Here is a 19838-nt window from a genome sequence, read left to right as displayed (position 1 = left end):
AGGCAGCGGAGCAGCGCCTGGACGGCTGTGATAGACTGGAGGGGGACCTGTGAATGTGTCCAGATAGACCCGTGCTGAGTCACGGCTGGGAGGCCCCGCAGCTTCCCCCTCCCCGCTGGCAGGTCCCGGCATGCACACCCCATCGCTCCTCCCCGCTTCAAAAGGAAGGAAAGGGTGAGCCCCAGCCCTCCGTGGGGCACGAGCTCAGGCGAGGTGCTCGAGCCACCAGCCCTCCCAAAGCCTCCCCTACCAGAGCCCTCCAGAGGACCGACCAACTCACCACAGCAGTGGGCAGCCAGCAGTCCCTCCCGACGCTGCCGGGATGGAGAGTCGGCAGAACAACGCCACCGAGGAGCCTGAGATCGAGCTGTTCGTGAAGGTGGGTCTCAGGGGGCGCAGTTGCTCTTTGACAGTTCCCCGCAGCCCCATCCTCAGCAGGCTCCGGCTGGGCAAAGGCGGTGGGAATTTGTGGGTGTCTTCACCTTTCAGGAGGCTGGAGATGGGTACAAAGTTTGGGATCGCTTGCCATGAGTGCTGGCTAAGCGGTTGCCCAGAGGAGGGGACCAGGCACGCGGTGGCGCAGGGGATCGGTGGGGTGTCACGCCCAGCATCCGAGAAGATGCCCTAGTGTCATGGTGGTCACATACCTCGGGGGAACGGCGCTGCTGGCAGCTGGTGTAACAAAGGAGTGGGCACACACGCACCTCTTGAAACCCAGATAAGACAAGCCCCAGCCTGGGAACAGCAAGCGGGAGGGCTGAGAGCTGCCACTTCAGCCTCTCCTGTGAGCCAGGGTTGCGAAACAGAGCGTGGAGGGCTTGGGGAGCCGGAGCGGGAGCCCACGTGGGGGCGGGATGGGGCGGCTTCGCTCAGCAGCCCGGGGGGATTATTTGCTGGAAATGTTTTTTTTTTCTTTCCCTTGTTAAGCAATTTTCCAAACACTTCCCCTGGAACGTTTTAACATTCGGGTTCAAAATATCTGCAGTGGACATGCGGGGGGTAGAAAGAGGAGCCGAAGCTGGCGGCTGGTAACTGCGTGTGCAGGGGACATGCTGTCAAGTGGCCGTGGCCAGGGGAGCGATGCCTCCCTGCGCCACCACATCAGGAGTTTAAGGGCGGTTTCTCCACTGGCTTTGCTCCTCTCCCGGGGCAGCTTGGTGTCCCGACAGACTGCGGCGCCTGGCCAGGGGCACCGGCGTCGCTGGCGCAGGCACCCAGCAGTGCTGGGCATCGGGCTGCACCTCGTGCGGGCTGTAGCTGTAAATACGTGCGGAAAAGGATTATCTGAGCCTTCGTGGGAGGGATCTCCCCCAACCCTTGCCAAAACTGTGGCCACAGTGGTGCTTGCCAGGCACCGAGCTTGGCTCAGCTGAATCCAGACAAGTGTATTTTCTTGGTGCAAGTAATTCGGGTCTTCAATTCCCTTCTTAGCACCAGTTTTTTCCCTGGGATGGCTGGGGTGAAGAGGAAAACGATACATGAGGTTACTGCAATGGCGGCAGCATGTTCAAGGGGGTTTTCAGAGGGAAGGGAAACAGAAAACAAAGTGGCAGTGTCGTCAGGACTTCCCCTACGCCTTAATTTAGCACAAAAAAACCCCTTCTGTCTTGTCTGTTAAGAGACAAATTTATGCTGTGCCTCCTCCTACCATTCAGGACCCAGTTTTACCGAAGTCACAGCAGCTCCCAGCTGCGGGCAGGCACCCTCCTGCCATCGGCACCTCGCACCTCTCCTGGGCCGGGGTCCACCCTGAGACATGGCGTGACCCGTGGTAGCTGTAAATCAGGGGGGAGCCAGCGCTCCGCACGCAGCCCCTGACCAGCTTTTGCTTTGGCAAACGCTGGAGGTGACTTGGCGAGGACAGAGAGGTGTGAAACAGCTCCCGCGTCGCCTTCGGGTTGGGGCGGGCGGTGCCCACAGGGCTGGCGATGCCTCACCCTGCCATGGTCCCGGTGACAGCATCGTCCCACCAGCCGGGGGGCTCTGCTCTCAGCCCCATGGCATTTAGTCACCCTATGGCTGCTTCCCAGTTTTTGGGGTGGCTGCAGGATCTGTGGGCAGGTCCTGGTGGGTGTTGGGTGCTGCTGTTGGGCGCAGAGAGCTGCCCCCTCCTCCCAGTGCATTTCGCGCTGTTTCACCGAGAGGGAAACCACAGGAAACTACGTAACTTTGGGGTTTTGATGCCTTGTGCAGCCCTGTGAGGCCTCTGAGAGTTGGGGCTAAAAACCTGCAGCTCCCCGGAGATGCTGTGCTAGCCCACACTGGGTTTATCCATCATCCGGAGGGAAAAGAGTGAGGAAAGCCAGTTTGGGGCCGGGGGGGGTGTGTTGCAGACTCTGCACCCCTCGCCCCAGTCCCTGCGGCAGCACGGGAGGAGCGGGGCAAGAAGGAAGTGGAGAGCGATGGCTTCCCCGATGTGCTGCTTGGCTTCTGCTGGGGAGGGCGGGCCTGTGGCTACGAGTGTCCCCGAGCCCCTGTCCCCTGAGCTGCCCTGGCTCCTGGAGGGCTGTCCCCATGGCCACCCAGCTGCCAGCAGGGCCACGCCAGAGCCCAGTGCCCCCCCCGGCACCACCCGAACGCTGGTGGAGCTGCCCTCCACTTCCTCCAGATAAAGATTTGGCTCTGAGCGTCCTAGGACGGGCATGGCTTATTTTGTTCCCCTGCAGAGGCCATCCTGATTTTCCTTTCACTCTGGTCCAAAATTCCCCACCCCTCTATTTTTAAAAGACAAGGGGGAAACCCAGCCTGAGCCGCACGGAGGCTGGGGCTGCAGGAGAAGCATGGAGAAGCCTGAGGCAGGCGAGCACGGCCCGAGCCCAGAGCAGCCCCAGCAGGGACATCCCACCCACCCACCATCCCCCCCAGCTCCCCTGGAGCCGCCCGCTGCCTTGGCTCAGCACAGCAGCTCCGGTGGGGCAACGAGACAACCTGCCATCAAGCCCCCTCGCGCCCAGCCTGGGGCTGAGCGAGGAAAGCAGAGGGAGCGCAGTCGCCTCTCCTCTGCCGCCAGCAAAGGCCATCGCAGGAGAGCAGGGAGGGAAGCATCGTCCTCATGCCAGGCAGTCACAAAAGCACCTTCTGAGCTGTTGGTGCTGGAGATGCTCCAAAGGATGGCATCAGTTTTGGCTAGTAGGTGCCAGCGAGGGTGGAGAGGGGCAGGGGAGCAGAGACGCCCTGCTCTCACACCACCGGGCAGCCCTCCTGGATGATTTCTGACCCTTCCAGCTCCCTCACAGGGCACCTGATACACAAGTCAAGCTGTTACCAAAGAAGCCTTATTTGTTATAAACTGACATGGAACACTCCTGAGCTGCAGCTGCTGAGGAGCATTTGTTATTAATAGCCAGGAAAAAGCCTCATGTGTGAATTCAGCTTCACTTCTGGGTGTATCCTGGAGAATCAATACATTTCTCAGTTCCCATTTCCTTTCTCAGGAGCATCATTTCATGACAGCTGAGCATAGGAAATACTGGTTAGAAGTAATTTTCATTCCTCTGGAAGTACTAAAAGGTGTCAGCATAGTGGAAGAGCAGACCATCACCTCCGGCTGACGACTCAGAGTGCCGGGGTTTGTTTTGATCGGTTTACCATCTCCCTTAGGGTGAGTTTGAGGGTGGTGTGTCTCTGCTGGAGAAGCTGAGCACTCCGGAGTCCACACGTTTCTGGGCACCTGTAGGTACAGACAGGTGACTGGTAGCACTTCCCTCGAACCCAGGAGAGCCAGGCACAGGACTCTGCACCTTCTGCTAATGAAGCATCCTCAGCCATCCTGTCTCTGGGGTCCCAGTGAGGTGCGAGCTCTGGAGCTGCCTCCAGCTGCCCTCCCTGGATGTTATTGCTGCTACTTGACTTCTGCACCACTAGATCCTCCCAAATCTCATCACCCTCCTGCTTAACCTCTGGACTTCAGCTCGCTCGCTGATACCAAGGCTTAGCGCAAGGCCATGAGCGGTCCCACCGGGGCTCACGCACCGGCACAAGCCACTCTGTGGGAGCAGCATCCCTCCGTGAAGGAGCTGGCGTGAGCCCTGCTGCTCTTCCCTGCAGTAGCAGGGCTGCCACACGCGCCGGAGGACCGTGGTTCACGTGCAGCTGAGGAACCAGTTAATTCTGTTAAAGACGTTGAGTTTCCTGTGAGCCATTTTACCTCTCATACCACAGTGCAACTTCCCTCTCTGAGCAGCATCCGCGCCGGTTTTCATGCACTGGGGGGAACCAGCCCGCTCCTCTTGACCAAACTCCTCATAAGGAGTTTCAGTTCTTTTTGTAAAGGGTATTTTCAGCTGCTTCGTAGCAAGGAAATGGGCTTCTCTCCACCTGCTGCTGCTTTCCCTTGGGATTGCTGAATGCGCGTCACCTGGGTGAGACCCTGATGAGGGAGCCCTGCTGGGACTTAGGCAGGTTGTCCCAGGTCCTCGCTTTCCTGTCCCCACTGCTGTTTGACCCCATCCTGGTGACAGGGCGGCCCCCTGAGTGGTGAGATGCCGTGGCTGTGTCCTTGCAGAGGGGTTGCAAGGGCCTGTCTGCACATGATCGAAGCTCTAGGAGCTCACACGCAGCCCCGTTCCCCACTGATGCTGGGTGGGATGCCAGCGCGAGTCATCCTCTGCACAGCCCTGCCGCCCCAGCCCCTTCTCCTCCCTGAGGCCGAGGACCCTGCTTGGGTGGTTCTTGGCCATCATCAGCCCGGGGAATTCATGCCTGGGTTTGTTAAATGCACACAAAACCGGAGGCAGACACCAACAGCACACGAAAACAAACCGCTCTTTTCCTGGCAAACATGAGCACATTTCCCTTCTCGCCGCCCTCTCCAGCCTGGCCTCCCAGCCAAGCGGACCCTCCCTTCCTCCCCATCCATCAGCAACCACCCTCCACCTCCTTCCCCTGCCTCCTTCTCCTCTTCCTCTTGGCTTTATCTCACATTTCTGGGAAGGATCCAACCCTGGACATCCTGAGGATGCTCTCTGATGCTTTCCAGTGGCAGCAGGGCTCAGGGAGGGGATCCCACAGCTGAGCCCCGCTGTTGGGGGGGGTCCCTGCTGCAGGCAATGCCGGGATGCCAGACCAAGCCTTCCATGTGCCTTCCTCCCCAGACCGGCTCTGGTGGCTTGTCACCTCCAGGCATCCCACCTGGGCTGGGAGAGCCCAGCTGATGGTTTACATCCCCATTTCTCTGCTTTCCTGGCAGGCTGGTATCGATGGAGAAAACATCGGAAACTGCCCCTTCTGCCAGCGCCTCTTCATGGTGCTGTGGCTCAAAGGGGTCAAGTTCAACGTCACCACGGTGGACATGACCAGGTGAGATGGCACCACGGCCCAGCCCTGTCTCAGCTCCCCCAGTCAGCACCGTCCTCCCGCCTGCCCGCACCGCAGCTGCTGTGCCACCGCGAGAGGGACAGGGGTGACAGTCCCTGCCCGTCACGCTGTGGGGTGTGGGGGTGGGCCAGCCCGGAGCTCCAGCCGTGTGCCAGCACGTGCATGGCACAGGGATCCCTGTCCTGCTGGATGCGGGTACGAGTCTGAGGCACCACTGGGCAGACGGAGAGGCTGGGGGCACTTAGCCCCCCAAACCTGGCACAGCACAAGTGGGGGTGCTCCCAGTCCCGTGCCCCCTCCCACCCCCCTCAGCCTCGTCCCTTGGCCGCGGGGAGGCTGGCGGGTGCAGGCTGCAGGCTCTGAACCTTCTTATTTTCTCCGCTCCAGGAAACCTGAAGAGTTGAAAGATTTAGCACCGGGCACTAACCCACCCTTCTTGCTGTTCAACAAGGAGTTGAAAACAGACTTCATTAAGATCGAGGAGTTCCTGGAGCAGACCCTGGGCCCACCCACGTAATTACAATGTCATTCCTTCCTCCTTTTGGGGCTGGTGGGCACGTCGCAGCATTGCGTGCGGCTCGGCAGATTGGGAAACCGAGGCAGGAGGTGCCCCAGAGCAGCTTGGAAGGGCGCTGGCTGCCCACCCGGCACCCTGTGCCATGCTCTGCAGGGCCAGGGGTTGCGATGCCGAGGGGCTGCGTCCCCCGGGATGGCGGCGGGTCAGACTGCGAGGGCCCGGGGACGGGCTGGGATGGAAAACAATGGGAGGAAATGCAGCGGTCCCTTGGCAGGCAGGGCTGGGGGAGGGCTGGGGAGGGCCCTGCAGGACCCCTGGGAGCGGGTGGTTTTGCAGCTGGCTGTGGCGGTTGGTGTCGGGGCAGAGGGGGAACTGAGACCCCCTTGCCCCCTCCATTCTGGTGTGCTCGGCTGAGCGAGAGTGAGCGCTCTGGCTTGCCTGATGCTGGCCCAGGGGCTGCGGGGGGCCCCCCCCAGCCCTGCGCGGCTGCGAGCCCTCCCTCGCCTGCAAAAGAGGAAGCTCCAAACACATTCGTCATCTGCCTCCTTGGCCGTGTCTGCCCTTGCAGCGCGCCCTGGGACGCATCAGCAGACAAGAGGCTGTTCCTGAGGAAGCCACGGGAGCTCCCGGTGTCCCCAGCCCCTCCCGGGCCGACACGCATCCTCTGGGCTGGGCCAGAGCTGCTGCCACCAGCGTCCCCAAACTGTGGAGTTTCTTCCCTGTGATTTTCCCCAAGATAACACAGCTCCCAGGGTGGCAGCTGCAGTAATTTAAAGCGTCACCATTCTCCCACGACCAACTGAACATCACCTGCATCCTCCCGTACCAGCCCTGGGCACCATGACCCGGGAGATAACACAGCTGAGGACCACGCAGCCGAACCTCTGCCTCCATCCCTGACATGAGCGTCTCTTTTAAGGTATCCGCACCTGAGCCCCAAATACAAGGAGTCCTTCGACGTGGGGAGCGACATCTTTGCCAAGTTCTCGGCATATATCAAGAACCCACGCAAGGAAGCAAATATCAGTAAGAAATGAGTGTGGGGGCTGCGGGGCCGTGATCTGCCACACTGGGGCAGGGGGGGAGATGCTTTTGTCTGCGGGCAAGTCCTGCTGCCAGGTTAGGGCTCCTGCTGCCTTCCCACCGAAGCCTCCCTGGTGAGCGGAGGAGCGGCAGGACGGGTGAAGGCAGCCCTGTGCTCCACGGGGCTGGGGAGAGCAGTCCTGGAGGGGGGCATGGGGTGATGCTGCTGGTATCCCCGGGAGCAGAGCCTCTGGCCAGGGTCCATGCTGTGCACCACGGGTGTGCTGCCTGTATGCAGAGCCTGGGGGAGGCTCAGCCGCCCTGGCACAGCCTGGGGCTCGGGGGTAACTGTGCTTGTTCCCCTGCCCACCCAGATTTCGAGAAGGCCCTGCTGCGGGAGTTCCAGCGGCTGGATATCTACCTAAACACGCCTCTTCCCGAGGAGATTGACCAGGACAGTGTGGAGGACATCACCGTCTCCAAGAGGAAATTCCTGGACGGAGACCACCTGACGCTGGCTGATTGCAACCTCCTGCCCAAACTGCATATCATCAAGGTATTGGCACCGGCTCCCAGGGCCAAGGTGGGGTCACCCACTCCAAGGAGGGGTGACAGGGTGGGGGGATGCAAACAGGGGGCTGGGAGTCCCTTATTTGTGTCCCCCCCCACAAGCCAGAGAGAAAATCTTCCCCAGGACTGGGAAGGCTCAGCCTCCTCCTCCTCACCTCTCTAGATCGCAGCCAAAAGGTACCGCGACTTCGAGATCCCAGCAGACATGACGGGTGTCTGGCGCTACCTCAACAACGCCTACGCCTGCGATGAGTTCAGCCACACGTGCCCCGCTGATGAGGAGATAGAGCACACCTACGCCAGCGTCGCCAGGAAGATGACCTAACCCGGGGTGCGCTGGCAGCGCTGCCCCTGGCCGAGCCCTCCAACCCCACACTCCTGACGCAACCGGACCCCAGCCGAGGGAGGGACTGGAGGGGGTTTATGGCATCGCTACCACCTGCCTTTCAGAAATAGCGCCTTGCTTCACAGCTCCCCGCCACTCCCTCCTCCTCCTCCGCCAGCTGGGTGCCTGCACGGACCGGTCCCTGCCCAGCTGCTGTGGGCACTGCATCCCTGCTCCCCAAAAATGGCTCTCACGGCCTGTGACCATGCGTCGTGGGAAAAGCCGAGCACTGGCCTTCCGCAGTGGCACTTCAGTGGCAGAGCTGAGACCCCCCAGGGCTGGGCCAGCCCTGCCGCCCCCTCTGCTGCCAGAGCCGCTCTGCTCTGCCAGCCCCACGCGGTCCCAGCGGTCCCAGCCATCCCCTGCACACGGGAAGAGGCATCCCGGGATCCCAGTGCATCGCTGTTTGAATTCGCCCGGTTGCCCTTCTGTACAGCACCCTGCAGCCTGCTTTGGGCAAGCCCTCTCTTCCACCAAGGCTCCATCTGAAGCCACCGAAAGGCTCAGCCCCAGTAGTTTACTGCAGTGAGAAATTGTTCTTACTGCTAGCGAGCTGTAACGTGCATCTGACCCCTCATTAGGACATGGAGGGGACGATGCCTGGTGTGAAAGTGCCAGGACCTGCTGTGGAAAGGAAGGAGGGGTGTGGGGACTCGCGAAGGGCTGAGGATGGAGGGCTGAGGATCAGGACATCCCTCCCATGTGTGCCAGCACCCAGGGCCACGTGCTGCTGGCTGCAAGGTCCCGCCTGGCTCCTGTGAGCTAAGAAACCTCTCCCTGCCTTGCAGGACGCTGCAGGAGGTGCAGCCATGGGCAGCTCCAGCTCCACCACCCCTCCCTGCTCCCCACCAACACTTCAGGTGCCTGACTGGGAGATGGAGGTACGGGGTAGGGCATCCATCTGGTTTCCACACCCCCGTACCGGACAGCCTGAGAGAGCAGGCAAAAGCTGCTTTGCAAAGCGCCATGTCTGTAGGAGATACGTGGGCAGGTTTGGTGCTCCCTGGCTCAGCCTTGTCCAGTGCCGCTGATGCAAGAGGAGCCAAAGCCGCTCTGCACAGCCGTGACATCCCGTCCTCCCCCACCTGACACCTCCAGCTCCCCCAAGGGCTCCTGCTGTGAATTCAGCCAGCCTTCCCCAGCCAGCCCCGTGGGCTAAAAAATACTGTACAGTGAGCGAGGTGGGTCCTGCGGGGACGCGGCGACGGCAGACACCCCCTCCAGCCCTCACTGCCACTTCCCTCTTTGCACTAAAATGAGTGTCCTTGCAAGCCTGCCTCTGATAGCAATGGGTTTGGGGACGGGTTTTGTTACTAATGGATTTTGGTTTGTTTGGGTTTTTTAAACTGAGAACAGCAATAAACTGTATTTAAATATGCCTCGCTTGTGTACTGTCAGTGCATGGGCCAGGGCTCCTGGGCATGGAGGGTGCTGCAGGGGGTGGAGGAGGCTTCCTCGTGGTGGAAACCCTTTGGAGATTTAGCATAAGTGGAGCCGTAGCCCCCGGTCTCTGCCATCACTGGGATGCAGGTGGCAGCTCCTGCCCTGCCCGCAGGAGAGATGTCCCCTGCCCGGGGCAGGAGTGCTGCGATCTGCCCACGCCATGCAGGCGGCGGTGGTAGGATGCAGGACCCTGCACAGTGTGGGGATGGAGTAACCACAGGATGCTACTCTGGTGTGAGGGGTTTATTCAGCTCCTGGTGGCAGCCAACATGTCCCTGCCAGCCCAGGGTGGCAGCTCTGCCTTGACACAGGTCCTGGAGGTCCCCTGGTGTGGGAGAAACACTGTCCCGCACCCCCAATCCTCATGGGACTGTCCCCCTACTCCACGACACCCCTCCTCTGCTGCAGACCCTCTCCCCTTTTCCCCACAAGGGACCGGAGACCTTTTGAAGCTCTGTGCAAACCATCCCACAGCGAGGTGTGGGGTCACGCGTGGATGGTCCCGATGGAAGGCACTGGGGTAGTGGTGGCAGGGGCCGGGCTGGTGGGCAGGCGGCAGGCAGAGCTCCTCCTGTACCCCTCATTTGCTGACACAGTATTTCCAGAAGCAAGCTGGGAAAAAAAGGAAAAGACACCCATACGAGAGTCTGCAGCAGCGCTTAGCTACAGCCAAAAAGTTTAAAGGAAGAGGGATATCCATCTCTCCTCCCAGGCTTTCCCTCAGCTTTGAAGTCAGTTCTAGGAGCACGGCCTGGGAGCTGAATGCCTTAGTCCAGACCATGAGCAGCCTCTACCCCAAAACACAGGCACCCATCACCCCAGGCCATGAGCATCCTCCACCTCAAGCCCAGCCCCTGCTTGCCATGTCCTCTGCAGGTCAGTGGTGGGTTGCGTCCCAGGACTCACCTCTCTTGCTGGGTTGCTGAGGGGCCTGGTCCGTCTGGGTAAATCCCTGGCTCTGGAGCTCACCCACTGCCGCCATCTTCCAGAGGACTGCAGCAAGGTCTTCCACCTGCCATGGCACAGCAGCCCCATCCCCTGTGTGGTGCCCATCTGGCAAAACCAGCCCCCAAACCCTTTCCCCTCACTGCTGGACCAGGTAGGGAAGCAGTGTTGGCACCCGAGCGGGATTGCCTCGGTCCCCATTTACTGGCCAACAGGGATGGGGTTTGCTGGGACCTCGTGAGGATCTGGCCCATGGGAGTCCCCTGCCCAGCGGGGTCTCCCTGGGCTGCCCTCCCCGAGGCCAGAGAGGCATTCCCACTCACCGAGCGGTCAGGGACATCCTCCTGGAGAGTGCTTTTATTTCCTGAAAAAAAAAAAAAAAAAAAAAAGAAATGTCGTGAGCACGCAGGGGCTATGGGTCCAGTGTGGGGGCACAGGAGCCAAGGGAAGATATGTCAGAAGGAGAGGGGACACAGCACCATCACCTGCTTCTCTCCTGCACCCCTGGGGACACCTAACCTGCAGCACTGCTTCATCCTGGATGCAACCCTTCACCTCTCCAAGAGCATCCTAGTGCCTGCACCAGCCCCATCCTCGGGTCCAGGTCACCTTGAGCTCTGGGACTCACCCTTGCCACGAGCTCCTTCCCCTGGTGCAGACAGAGCCTGGTTGAGGTTCCTGGATGGCTGGAGTCCTGCTAGCTGCTTGCTATCAGCCACGAAGCCAACTGCACCCTCAGCCAGGTTAAAATCTGTCAGCATAAGATCTGGGTTGAATGCGGAGACAGTGACAAGGAGAAAGCGGATCATTTGAGGTGCATTTGTTCCTTCGGTGATGGGACAGAGAGCCTGAGCATGGTCTACAGATCCCGTGAATGACAAGCAGGTTGCCTGAGGGGAACTAGGATTCGTCTCCTCATCTGGCCGTGTGTGCCAGCCCAAGCTAGGAGGCAAAACGCTGGCCACGGCACTGCAGGTGCGGCCTCAGCAGTGTGAGCAGAGGGGAAAGACCCGCTCGACCTGTGGTGTGCTCCTCCTCATGCAGCCCAGGACACTGTTGGCCGCCTTTGCCACAAGGGCACATTGCTGCCTTGTGGTCAACTTGGTGTTGACCAGGACAGCCCTGGTCAACAGCCCTGGAGGTTGTTCCTCCCCAGGGGCAGGACTCATCACTTCTCCTTGCTGAACTGCACAAGGTCTCTCTTAGCCTATCTCTGCATCCTGTCCGGGTCCCTTGGGATGGCAGCACGACCCTCTGGCATTATCAGCCACTCCTCCCAGCTTTGCATCAACTGCTAACTTGCTGAGGGTGTACTCTGTCCCATTGTCCAGGTCATTAATGAAGATGTCAAACAGAGCCATCCCCAGTACTGACCTGCGGGATGCACCACTAGGGCCTGGCCTCCAGCTGAACTTTGTGCCACGGATCACAGCCCTCTGTTCAGCCAGTTTTTAACCCACCTCACTGCCCGCTTATCCAACCTGGACTTTGTAATCTCATCTATGAGGATGCTGTGGCAGACAGTGCCAAAAGCCGAGGCGAACAACCTCCACTGCCTGGCGTTGCCTTCAGCATGACTGCAACAGGCAGGTGGAGAAGGTCCCCATCAGCGACCGGGGTGTCCCCTGCCACAAAAGACCCTTCTGCGGGCAGCTCCACAGCACCCCTTTCTGGCCTCACTTAGCCAGGCTGCGGCACCGGTGGGAGCTGAGAAGGGTCAAGTCCAGACCCTCGTTATCCAGGTAACACCTTGGGTAAGTGCAAGCAGAAATTGGGGTGAGTCTGCCCCATCCCATGGCCTGTTTGTCTTCCTCTAAGGAAAGGGGTAGTCTAAGGTCACCACAAAAACAAATGTCAGGCACAGGGCTACGACTAAGGCAACAAGTCCCTTGCTGTCTGTCTGCATTTAACTGGAAACCAGCTGGTGTGTCGGGGGCTTTCCAGCATCTCACCCTTCACCCACGCCTCCTCCAGCGCCTGCCTCTGCACAGCCCCCAGGAAGCTCCCACCATGCTGCAGGACCTGAGAAATCCCAAGCATTTGGCCTTGTATTTCCTTTGCCTCGGAGAGGCGGCCAAGTTGCTAAAGCTCTGGAAGTCCCCATGAGTCAGCCAAGCGACAAGAGGAGCCTCATGGCTGCTCCTTTCCCCGCAGCACCAGGCAGCTCGTGGCACCAGGGCCTCTCAGGGGCTGCGCAGGTGGGTCTCGGGGATGGGGTCATGCTCTCCTTCAGGGCTCAAGCTCTGCCCAAGTGACCTTTTCTCCAGCATCAGGAAGAACAGTGTCTGAGCTGGTGCTTACCCCGCTGGTCGGTGCTAGCAGTTGGCTGGCGTCGCAGCACCGGGTCCTGTGGCTGCCGGCGAGGCTTGTACCAGCCCCGTGACTGTGAGCAGAGCTCGCCCCATCCGAGACCATCCAGGACACCCAGTGCGCACTGCTTGCTCCCCACCTGAGCTGCAATTCCCTCATCTCCGTGGAGGGTGTCAGAAGAATATTGAGTCTAGAGGGATGTTTTGTTTGTTGGCCCCAGGCTGGCCAGTTCCCAGGGCAACATTCTCTGTCATCCCAGAGTACCTGGACACGTCCCCCAAACTCTGCTGTCTGCAGATCACAGCAGCCAGAGCAGTCCCTCAGGTACAGGATGGTCTTCTCTTGTCCAACCTGGCCACACTAGGAATGGGATTAGTCCTGCTGGACATACACTGCTCCTAACAATACTGGGGAAAACCTTCCCTGGGCCAGAAGGTCTTTCTGCCCAAAATGAAGCTGGGGGAGGCTGCACTGCTCTGCATGGCTGCAGCAGCCAAGCCCCATGAAACACCAGATACGGGACACATGGTTGGAGCCAGCATCCAGTGACAGCCATAAAGTGGTGCACAGGGACAAACCCCACCTGGATCTCAGGCACAAACACCCAAGTCAGCTGTCCTTACCGTGGGCACTGTTGCTTCCAGGGTGGACAGGATAAGCGCTGATGCAGCAAGCCCCCAACAGCACTGCCAAGGTGACGACCACCCTCTGGGAAGGCATCTTCTCTCCTTCTCCAAGCCTTGACCAGTTTCCTAGGAGCCTGTGAGTGAGGGAGTGTGAGGCGGTTCTCTTTTATGTCCTCCAGCTCTCTGCGATCAATATGCTCTCATCAGGTGGGTTGTCTTTTCTGCTGGGTTGGCCATCCATCCTGATGACAGGAGGTGACTGGCCCTGCTCCCCCCCGCCAGTTTGATCTCTGTCACTCTTGAATGAGGACGTTTGACAAATGCTCAGCCGGGTTTTCAGAAGCTCTGCTGTTTACTGTGGGTGTGCTGTGCTGGGTGAGGAAGCGCTACGGAAGGCTGGACAGGTTAACCATGCCTCTTCTGGGGTCTGGAGAAGGATCAGAAGAACATGGCACCAACATTTGGACACAACACGTGGATCCACGCTTCCTTTTTGCATGATTTTCTTCCCCAAGGGTTACTAGATATCTTCTGCTCCTTTCACGTCTCATGGCAACATGTGGGCAGTGACAAAGCCTTCGGCCACCCGGGCATCCCGAGCTGATTCTCAGCAGGTGCCAGGTCCCAAATGACAGGACTCAGCAAGTGACAAGGCTCATCCTCTGCAGATAGCAGCAGCCGGAGTTTCCTTGCTGGAACAGTATTTGACCTTGCTGGTGTTCAGAGGAGCCTCTCACCTTATCACAGAAGCTGGCAGCGCAATTCCCCCTTCCAAGGGATGCGTCTGTGAGCTCCAGGCGACCGATGCAGTCCCAGCCCCGCTCGGCTGTGAACATCCAGGCCAGTAGGTCCCTGCAGACTGAAGGGTTCCAGGCTGGATTTCACAGCAACATGAATGTGGTGCAATTCAGAGCCAGCGCTGGAGTCCGGGTAGTTTTGGTTTAGAGTTAAATACTCATTCTTTTCTCTCTGGAAAAAAATGGTATCCCGTGATGGAGGCCTTGTAGCCAGTGTCCCAAAGCAACATCCATGAGACAAAGTCATGAAAAATGGCTTTCCTGAGAACAATACAGAGATGGTGCACACTCCTCTCAAAAGCTGCAGGTACGGAGACAGACCCCAACCATTCACTGTGTCAGCAGCGACCTGGCCCAGCTCTCCCGTGTCCAGGTTTCTCCAGTTCCCATTTGAGATACCATCTTATTCACAAACTTCACTTTCAAATTACCATAGTACCAGCCATCTGGAATTGCTCCTAATTAAATCTCTTTGCCTGGAAGGCTTAATTCAGAGAAACCAGTCTGAACCTGGTCCCTTTGGTGACCTCAGCCAGGCCACCTTTGCTGTGACAGCAGCTCGCACCCTTGTTCATACAGTGCCGTGCTTCCTGAGAGCAGTGAGGAAGAGTCCGGCAGACATGAGGCGATTTTAAACTCTCAGGAGCTGCAAATCAGCCTCAGGTGTTATTCATGGGGGAGAGGAGACAGAAAGGTTTGTTTGGTGCCTTTCCTACCCCTACCAACGCTAGGGCTGCGACAGGTTGAGCAGCACCTGCTTCAGTGGTGCCATGAGGGAAGTCCCTTTGAAATTTTGGTGGGAGATCCGTATTTCTCAGTCTCTTGTGTTCTGTCCTCCTGTTGGGTGGGACGTCGTGGAGCCTTTCCTGAGGAAGATTGGACAGGAAGCTTGGGAGCCTGAACAGCTGTTTTTTAACCAAGAGGCTGACCACGACCCTGCTGACCACAAAACAGGGAGAAAACAGTGTCTGCATGCCCAGGTACAGGGCCTCATTTTTCATAAAGTGGTTGAAGGTGCATTAAGAAGAGATCATTACTTTTGTCTGCAAATCCCTGCCTGTCAGGCGCAGATCAGACTGGGAGACAAATGAGGCGAAACGTTCATCCATCCTGACCAGGCACACCGCTCAGCTGGGACCTGTTTCCCAATAAAAATCCATATCTAGCCTATTTCCCAGCTGCTCCCATCCCCTGGATGCCAGGTTTCATGCCATAAAATGAAAAATCCTGGAGGCAGGCTCATCACTTCTGCTGTCAAGACACGGGCAGGAAGCACAGCCCCAAAAGGGTTGGGGAGAAAGCATGGAAACCCTCTCCAAACTCAGGTGTGCGTCCCGTGAGATGATGTGCACCCAGCCCAGAGGGCAGCTCTGCCCGTGCTGGGTACCACCGGGAGCACGAGTGGTCTTTGTGGGCAGAGAGATACAGATCAGTGTGCCCGGAGCAGCACAAGGGGAGGGGGAAAGCATCGAGCTGAGCCACCCAGTCCATTCCTCGTCCACAGACCAGAAATCCCCTGACATCAGGAGGACGGGGAGCACAAGGGCCAGCCTTATCTCGCAGACCCTGTCTGAGCCTGCTGCTGGGCCAGGGGAGGTTTAGGATGGATATTAGGAAAAATTTCTTCACCAAAAGGGTTATCAAACATTGGAACAGGCTCCCCAGGGAAGTGGTGGAATCACCATCTCTGGAGATGTTTAGAAGATGGGCAGACACGGTGCTGAGGGACATGGTTTAGTGGTGAATTTGGCAGTGTTGGGTTGATGGTTGGACTCTATGATCTTAAAGGTCCCTTCCAACCTAGATGTATTCTATGATTCTGGGAAGAGCAAGGGAGAGCCGTCAGGCTCCTCCATCCGATTCAGGGGAGTCCATCCTGTGGAGCAAGGGGACATGGTGACAGAGCCGGGTGACACATGGCTCTGTCAGCTCGGCTTCAGCAGGGCGCCCATGGCACCTCCTGGATGCAGACACTTGCCACGCATCCCCAGAGGAGGGCACTCCCAGACCAGCACACCAAGTGGGAACAGTATCTCCCTGCAGCCTCCCAGCCCGGAGCTCGGTCCTGGGGTCACCTGGGCACCCCCATCACCCACCTTGGGTCCCGACCTGCTGAGCTACGGGAAAGCTCCTGCCTGCGGAGAAATCACACAGGTCTGGACCAACAAGTTCACATCTCTATCAGCCCTGCACCCTCTCCATGCATGTGCTCCAAACACATCACACTTACTCTGCAGCTTTTGGGGCTTCCCAGCCGAGCCAAGTGGCTAAGACCAGCCATCTCCCGACCTGCTCGGCCAGCACTATGGGGAGAGATGCAGCAGGAACCGGTGCCCTGGGTCACGTCACAGCTCAGACCTGTCAAACCACAAAGCCTTTTTGGGCTGAAGGATGGGATCTGACAGAACAGCTCTGATGCTGCTGCCCCATGCCACTCCAGGGACCTGACTGGAGCTACAGAGCTGGCACAAGGACGCCTGGCACAGGGTGGCTGGATTGCAGTCCCAGGTCCTGTGCCAGGTACACAGACACATGCCAGACAGTGCTCGGGATGGCTGCAAGGACATGGGGTGGCTCTGGGCTGTCCTGGAGCGCTGGTGAGGTGGCTGCGGTGGCAGGCAGGACAGGCAGGGTGGGCACAGGGCCGGGGCAGATCCAGGGGACGCGCTGCAGCCCAAGACGCTGCTCTCTGCATTTCTGTCTCCCATGGCTTTCAATGGTAAGTAGGGATCTTCCTTTCTTCTGGCAGCCTGCAAAATATTAGGGCTTAATTTTCCCCCGTCATTTCAGGAGCTACAGTCTCCCTCACGTTTGTTAGGTGCTATGTTTCCTATGTTTGCAGCTATGGGCTGGAAAAGTCCCATTAGCCCCCGCATAGCAATTTTCCACTCTCCAATACTTTTAAAAGCTGGCAGCTTGACTCTCTGAGAATTAGTAATAAGAAATACCCTCTTGCATAGTCCTAAAACTGCTGTTTCTAATAAAGAGCTGTTTTCAGCTGCGTTCCTCTCATTCCTTTGATCTGGTACCGGCAGAAGCCGAAAACACCGCCAACAGCGTGGAGAGCAGCCAGGAGCGAGCCTATCGATCAGGGTGAGTCAGAGCTTTCACAAACCTCTGCACGAAGCACCTCCAGGCACAGCGCTGGGTCCGTGGCCCCCGAGGCCGGCAGGAGGAACGGCGGCCGACCCCGTGCTGTCCTCCGGCACAGCCCCGTCCAAGCCAGGTGGGGGTGTTGAACTGCTGGAGGGTGGGAAGGCTCTGCAGAGGGACCTGAACAGGCTGCGTTGATGGGACAAGGCCAGTGGTGTGAGGTTCAACAAGGTCAAGTGCCGGGTCCTGCACTTGGGTCACACCAACCCCATGAACGCTACGGGCCTGGGGCAGAGTGGCTGGAGAGCTGCCCAGCGGAAAAGGACCCGGGGGTGTTGGCTGGTGAGGGGTCTGGAGCAGGAGTCTGGTGAGGGGCGGCTGAGGGAGCTGGGGGTGTTCAGCGTGGAGAAAAGGAGGCTGAGGGGAGACCTTCTCGCTCTCTGCAGCTCCCTGAAAGGAGGGGGTAGCCAGGGGGCGTCGGGCTCTTCTCCCAAGGAACAGGCCATGGGACAAGAGGAAACGGCCTCAAGTTGCACCAGGGGAGGTTTAGGATGGATATTAGGAAAAGCTTCTTTATTAAAAGGGTTGTGAAGCATTGGAAGAGGCTGCCCAGGGCAGTGGTGGAGTCGCCATCCCTGGGGGGATTTAAAAGATGGGTAGACGTGGTGCCGGGACATGGTTTAGTGGTGGACTTGGCAGTGTTAGGTTAACGTTGAACTCTATGATCTTAAAGGTCCTTTCCAACCCAGATGATTCTATGATCCTGCTGAAGATGTAAGGCCTGGCCGGGCGTCCGGAGCAGGGTGTAATGCAGACACGCTGTGCCCAGACCCTCAGCTGCGCACGGTGGTGGCAGGTCTCCCTCGGGGCACGCCAGGACCTCGCTCCACTGTGAGCGTCGGACCTTCTTGATGTGGCTCTGCAGAGCTCCGCGAGCCGCTCACACCTCGGAGGTGAAGCAAAACCACGCTCTCACAGCCACCTGGAAACTTCAGCTGCTAAAATGCCACCTTGAAATGTCATCAGCCTTTTGCCTTTTTCCACTCTGCATGAACGTTTCTGTTTCATACAGAACAGGGACATCTCAGCTGCTTCAACCACCCCCCAGGCCGGGGTGAGTCCCCGCTGCCGGTGAGTAACTCGCCTGAATCACCTGCGGGGATCCCAGCACGGCCGCCCTGCCAAAAACTCAGAAAAGAGCTGGTTTTTGTTTGATCTTTTAAAAAGACCTGGCAGGCTGCTAGAAAAGCACCAGCTGTGCCCTGGTGCGAGCCCAGCGTCCAACAACAAGGTGGCCGTGGGAGCCGTCTCAGTCCCACCGTGCTGGGCCAGTGCCTCCCGGCAAACAGCAGCACAGGCTGGATTGGCACGCTGCGTGCTCTTTGCTTGGCCTGGAGGACCATTTGCAGGGTCTTCACTCCCAGAGGTCTTGAAACAGAAGCAGGACACATATTTCGGGCACTTGTCAAGGAGGTCATTCCCCGTGAGGTTCCTGTTCACCCGCCAGAAGGATGGCGTGGCTGTGGGGCCTCAGAGGAGGAAAAGCAGACACATGGTTTTGGCTCCCTGAGCTTTGCAGAGCAGTCACAACTATAGATCAAATGCCTCAAAAAGCTTCAAGTTAAAAAAAAAAGTAAGAATCGGGATGGCAGGAGGGAAGGTCAGCATGGAACATTTTGCTTGAGGATTTACAGACTGCAATCCGTCAGCTCCTGTGTTTGCCTCAAAACCTCAACTCCTCTGAAGTCTGACTGATTTTAGCACGGGACAATTATTCTGGTTTGGCTTTTAGTTTGCTTTCTGAGCATCTGAAAATTAGAAAGACCATTTCACGTGACCCAAAGGGTTGGCACATACCTGTGCCCCAAATTTTCATCTTATCCAAAAGAGAAAGTGAAACAAGCTAAGGAAAATCAGACTCGTGTTTCAGCTGAGCCTCAGAGGAACTTTGTTGGCAGCAAGCAGCATGTGGGTAACGTGTGTGTTCCTTCGGGCAGCTCTTGGGACCATCTCTCTCCTGTTTTAAAAAATGCAGCTCCACCTATTTAATAGGCCACATGTCCTCGCATCTTCACAATGAGAGATTTTGCTAACGAGATGTGCAAATCACCGCTGCCCACTTTGGAGCGGCATCTCTGCGTGGCTTGGGGACCTCCCTGCCCTGTTAGGAGCCCTTGGACGGGGCCGGTGCTGCTGCAGGACTCGGGCAGGGAAGAGGGTGCCAGGGATGACTCATGGGGTCGGAGCCTGGCCCCGCGCAGCCCTGCTTCTCCCAAAACACTCCCCAGGGCTGGCAGCGCCGTCTCCTCTGTCCCCTCCACCAGCTGCCTGCATGCTGGACACCAATTTCTCACCTGTTCCCAAATCCGGCAGAAATCTTGCGCATCATGGAGCCTGGATTTGTCCCCCAGAGCTGGAATCCACCTGCCTGCTGCAAAGCTCAATGCTGCCCGACACCAGGGATGGGGTTTCCCGTCGCCTCCGTGGTCGCAGCTGCAGCCTCAAGAACATCCTGGGGAGTCAACCCCAGGGCAAGGCTCCTCAGAGGTAAATTGCCCCAGGGCTGGTAGAAGGAATAGTAAAACTATCCAGGGGCTGGTGAAGAACCAGCCTTTTCCCACACAGGCCAGCTGTGGGTGTGATTTTCTCCCAGGGGAACCCCAGGTTCTCCTCGTGCCTTTCCCAGGTGCTGCTCAGGCAGGGCAGTGCTGGTTCTGTAACACAGAAAGAATAAGCACAGAAGCCAGTTTTCCATAACAAATTAGTGTCATATAAAAACCAGCTCCTATGCGCAATCAGTATTTCCAGGCAAG

The 19838-nt window shown here is 58.2% G+C and overlaps 1 protein-coding gene across 1 annotated transcript; it reads left to right on the top strand.

Moving 5' to 3' along the window:
* The first annotated feature begins 173 nt into the window (after positions 1-173).
* Positions 174-9190, top strand: LOC128914445 (chloride intracellular channel protein 2-like). Its single transcript, XM_054213375.1, has 6 exons — positions 174-379; positions 5189-5298; positions 5704-5829; positions 6753-6859; positions 7231-7412; positions 7590-9190. Exons 1-6 carry the CDS (start codon positions 323-325, stop codon positions 7749-7751), a joined length of 744 nt encoding a protein of 247 aa, XP_054069350.1. The 5' UTR covers positions 174-322; the 3' UTR covers positions 7752-9190.
* Positions 9191-19838: the final 10648 nt, after the last annotated feature.

Source organism: Rissa tridactyla, chromosome 9 (genome assembly GCF_028500815.1).
Source record: "Rissa tridactyla isolate bRisTri1 chromosome 9, bRisTri1.patW.cur.20221130, whole genome shotgun sequence".
Taxonomy (NCBI): domain Eukaryota; kingdom Metazoa; phylum Chordata; class Aves; order Charadriiformes; family Laridae; genus Rissa; species Rissa tridactyla.
Note: the sequence above shows the minus strand (reverse complement) of the source record. Positions and strands in the feature narration are given on the sequence as shown.